The 4,138-nt window shown below is 30.8% G+C and overlaps 2 protein-coding genes across 3 annotated transcripts; both read right to left on the minus strand.

The window, feature by feature from the left end:
• Positions 1-208: 208 nt before the first annotated feature.
• On the minus strand, positions 209-2,013 carry LOC116348120. 2 transcript variants are annotated; one of them, XM_031778990.1, is made up of 12 exons: positions 1,918-2,013; positions 1,785-1,841; positions 1,687-1,719; positions 1,186-1,230; positions 1,095-1,127; positions 986-1,027; positions 894-923; positions 753-824; positions 645-686; positions 534-584; positions 434-451; positions 209-370 (listed from the first exon to the last, which is right to left on the minus strand). In XM_031778990.1, the coding sequence occupies exons 1-12, from the start codon at positions 1,953-1,955 to the stop codon at positions 217-219; spliced, it is 615 nt and encodes a 204-aa protein (XP_031634850.1). In that variant the 5' UTR covers positions 1,956-2,013; the 3' UTR covers positions 209-216. The 2 variants fall into 2 exon arrangements, with proteins under 2 accessions (XP_031634850.1, XP_031634849.1); XM_031778989.1 differs by having other exon boundaries at positions 1,779-1,841.
• Positions 2,014-3,473: 1,460 nt separating this feature from the next.
• On the minus strand, positions 3,474-4,125 carry LOC116348119 (the record flags this gene model as incomplete). The annotated part of the gene is made up of 2 exons (XM_031778987.1): positions 3,474-3,876; positions 3,971-4,125. Coding segments are annotated over 2 exons (558 nt in total), but the record flags the coding sequence as incomplete, so codon positions are not given.
• Positions 4,126-4,138: the final 13 nt, after the last annotated feature.

The raw sequence follows: 4,138 nt of genomic DNA on the forward strand, positions 1-4,138 counted from the left end.
AATATCACTCTACTTGTGCATGATCATTTCGTGATCTATTTAGAAGCAGCAAGTTGTAATATAAGAAGTAAACATTATGTTTAATATGAGCCAATATTTCATTATTTATGTAATATACATGCGTAGTGTAAAGAGCTCAGGACAAATAGTGCAGACATCAAATGTCCATGTGTGCAAAGTGATCGATTGATTTAAAACAAAAACACACTTGAAAAATTACCAGAAAGTAGGTGGTGGTTTATTTAATAATTCACAAATTTCTTTGAAATCTTTTTTTGTTTTTCTTAAGTTAATGTATAGTTTTAACTTGTATATAGTTTCCGAAAGTAGAATCAGTAATTTCTGGTGTCTTTTGAGTTCACTTGATTTACTACAATGAGAAAAAAAATCGCTTGTAAATCGTAAAAACTACAGCAGATTGATCAATATTTACGTTGGTTCCATGTTTACGCTAAATGAAGCAGATAAAAGTAAGTATATATAATTTCAATGCTTTAATTCAATTTGTGTAATTGCAGTGTTGTAATACTCACATATGTGCTGCTACTTTCCATACATTCGCATTGTTCGTTAGTACCTCTTGACTGGAATGTAACAGTAAAATCATCAAACATCCATACATTTAATATCATTATTTTACATACTTTTCCATCGCCTCCTGCACATCATGTGCAAATCGTTTGAAACTGAAAAAATATTAGATTCATTACCTGCATAAGGTATCTATTTTGTATTGAATAAAAAAATCTCACTATTTTAGTCGCCTGACAGAAAGATTTTCATAACTAAAACTTTTATATTGTGAGTTTAATCGCTTGACCATCCTAAAAAATTTAATTTCATCCAATTACATTTCAAAAATGTTTAATAATGCTTGGAAAATGAATAAATACTTTTTAAAACATTCAGTTGCTTCTTTGGGACTGAAAATAATATATTCCATTAATTATCAAATTTGTTTAAATTAAATATTGAATGAAGTTACACATCATCGACTGAATAGAGCTTTTTAACTTCTTGAAGTAGCCTAAAAAATAAAATAAAAAAATTGTTACATTTTCAGTAATTTCAAACGCAAGCATTGTTGACATAACTCAGCCTCCAATTCATCTGAATTTTGCGTGTCACTGTGTGAAAAAAGAGTCATTATGTCTAGTACATGCTGAAAAGGTTACATTTTCTTACTCTTCGAGGTTATGGATGTTATTACCTACGGCTATTGTGTTAATCCTGTTGAATAGATAGAATTTCTATCATAGAAAATAAATTTTTTATCGAAGCGTAAAATGTTTTCATGAAAACCGATTCAAATGTTCACAACAATGGTATTGGAGTAATCTTTGGAATCGAAAGTTTTGAAAAAAATTCAATTTACAAATATGGACCCCAAAATTTAATCTGTATCTGGCGTCTCCTTAAAACATAATCTATTACAGAGTTTGGTGACTCTCTTCAATATTCCGAGAAGCCAATTAACCCACTGAAACACTGTTGATACACTGCTTTCATCTGATCAAACGCACTTCACGATACTGCAACGTAGCTTTGTTTTGGGGCATGCTTCATATATTTTAAAAAGTTTCTTCAAATCCAAATACCTCAACAACACAAAACACTTTTCATGACGTTTTGAGAGCCATTTTTGACGTTCTAAGACAAAACCATGCATTATTATTAAATACTTACACAACTTTCATTTCATTCTTTGCCATCGATGTACTATGAAAATAAAATAAAATATTATGCGAAATTTAAAAAGTAAACTTGATAAGACATACTCATACTTGAAAGTGACGTCATTTTCATTTGAGTCAATGCAACAATATGCGCCATGGTTGAGACTATAAAAGAAAAATACAACGAATTATAACAGTATTTGTTTAAAAATACAGTGTTTCACAAAAGATAATAAATTACTTGTAGAGAAAAAGAGCAAAGATAATAGCTGAAATCATCTTAAAATTAAAGAACTGAAGTTCTCTCCGATATAATAATTATACAGATACTGATGCCTTGTGCGTGTAAATCGTACTTTTATACAATTAAAGTTTCACCGAAAAGTGTTCACAATTCATTGAAACATCTCGAAAAAATTCAAAAAAAGATACTTGTCATTGTTACCTGTCAACAACACCACGTTTTAACAAATGAAATAATGACTGACAATTTCTACCTGCTTTTTATAAATGTAAAAAAAAAACATATGTATTGTAAATATATTTTCTATTATCATAAGTAATGCATAATAAATATTATGAAAATCGATGTTGGTATACGCAAACAAATAATTAAATAGTTTCTATTGTAACATAGACATTTTAAATTGATTTAATTTGAAATTTTTCCATTAAGTGTCGTGCATTCTTTCAAACTTACATCAGATAATGAAATATTCTTCAAATTTTTTTCTGGGTGCAGAAAAAGGCAATTTTGATAAAGAGATGGTATTTTCATTGCTGAAATTCAATTTTAATTAAAATTCGATGACAAATAAAATGATGCAACTCGTGGATTTTGTCCTTGAATTTGGATAATTTTCAACTCATGTGATCTTCAAAAATCTTAGTCACATCGAAAATAATACAATAAGTCAATTAGAATGATGATTAGTTTCTTACGACTTCAAATGAACACGAATCAGCGACAACAATGAACTCCGTCCATGAAATGTCATTATTAAGATTACAAGAGATTTTCATCTCAAGAAGAAGAAGCATTAATGCGGTTTATCAATCGAATACGCAAAAACCAAATTATAAACAATAAAATTATGGAAATGAATTCAAATTGCGAAAGTCTCATAAAGAGATTACGATATCAACGCCACCGAGTAGATGTTTGTAGCAATATAAACGCATCCGAGCGAAGAAAATCTAATCTTTCTGCTCTTTGGTGACCATTATAATCAATTTGGGAAATCTGCTTTATTTCCATTAGCTCCACTCTCAATTTTCCATCGTAAACAACATTTCCAACATTTGGATGATCTCATTTTTCGCTACTTTCATTCTATTTATTTATGTTACGTTGGCTTTTACTCCGGTTCATATATATTCTCATATTTTCGCCACTGTGAGTGGATTTGAAATCCGTATAAATGGAGCTTGTGTTAAGTCATTTAAAGACAAAAGTAGTGCATTTGAAAAGTTTTTTTTTAAAGAAGCTAGAACCTAATACACACAGATAAAGACGAATCTAATTTGCTGAATGTGCTCTGCACCGAATAAAAATAACAATGAAATTCCTATCTAATTTAACAAAACATCTTCGTTTTCTATCAAAAGCTTCTTCCAATTTTTGTTAATACAAAGCGGATTGTACTGTCTGCATATGGTGGTGTTTGTGAAAATGCGTTTGAAGTGGATGGAAAATAAATTGAAAAAATTAAATTAGTCGCTTGCGCGTACATTTTTATTGCAATTTTCGTTTTGTTATTTTCTTATTCAACGAAAAATATACATTGTGTCTTTATTTTATTTGTCAGACGTTTCGGGCAAATTTTCCATTTCATGCCCCTCTGCACTGTCCTCGTCCTCGGCACTGTCATCGTCGTCTTGTTCCGTACAATCTTCCGGCTCAACATCGGCCGGTGCTTGTGCCACATTTTGCACTTGATTGTTTTCATTATCGTTCTCTTCATCCGAACCTTGTTTGGTTTTGCGTTTTTTCTTTTTCTTTTTCGGCTTCTCATCGGTGGGTATTGGTGTACTTTCTCCCGTTTCCGATGAGTTTTTATAACCGGGCGGAAAGAATAACATACATTCACTTTTTCCAATTTCGGTATTTTTGCTTGTATAGCACGGTCCAAGCTTTTTTAACGCCAACAAAATGGGGGAGTTTTTTATTTTTGCCACTTTTAACACGAATTTATCATAGCTGCAACGAAATAAAAAAGAGGGAAAGAGGACGAAAAAGGTAAATCACCATAATTGTTCAATAATAACAATACTTGAAATGGCAATCGACATACATTGTGGGTGGATTTTTATGGTAATTGAATGTTGAATTGGCAATTAATTGTGCTGTTTTGCAATTAGCTGTCGTAAAGTAACCGTAAGCAATTACATCATCTCTATATTGTTCAATGACATCCATAATTTCACGGTGTTTATATGCATCGAATACTAGACAGCGAAAT

This window comes from Contarinia nasturtii, unplaced genomic scaffold (assembly GCF_009176525.2).
Source record: "Contarinia nasturtii isolate CC-2019 unplaced genomic scaffold, AAFC_CNas_1.1 Cnas_scaffold_2280, whole genome shotgun sequence".
Taxonomy (NCBI): Eukaryota; Metazoa; Arthropoda; class Insecta; order Diptera; family Cecidomyiidae; genus Contarinia; species Contarinia nasturtii.

Excerpts from the sequence above, each read along its gene's own strand:
- LOC116348120 (XM_031778989.1), bottom strand. The coding sequence starts at position 1,955 with ATGATTTCAGCTATTATCTTTGCTCTTTTTCTCTACAA. Across the intron at positions 1,842-1,917 it reads TTTGCTCTTTTTCTCTACAA|TCTCAACCATGGCGCATATT; the intron begins GTAATTTATTAT and ends TTTCTTTTATAG. Across the intron at positions 924-985 it reads CTCTATTCAGTCGATGATGT|TCCCAAAGAAGCAACTGAAT; the intron begins GTAACTTCATTC and ends TATTATTTTCAG.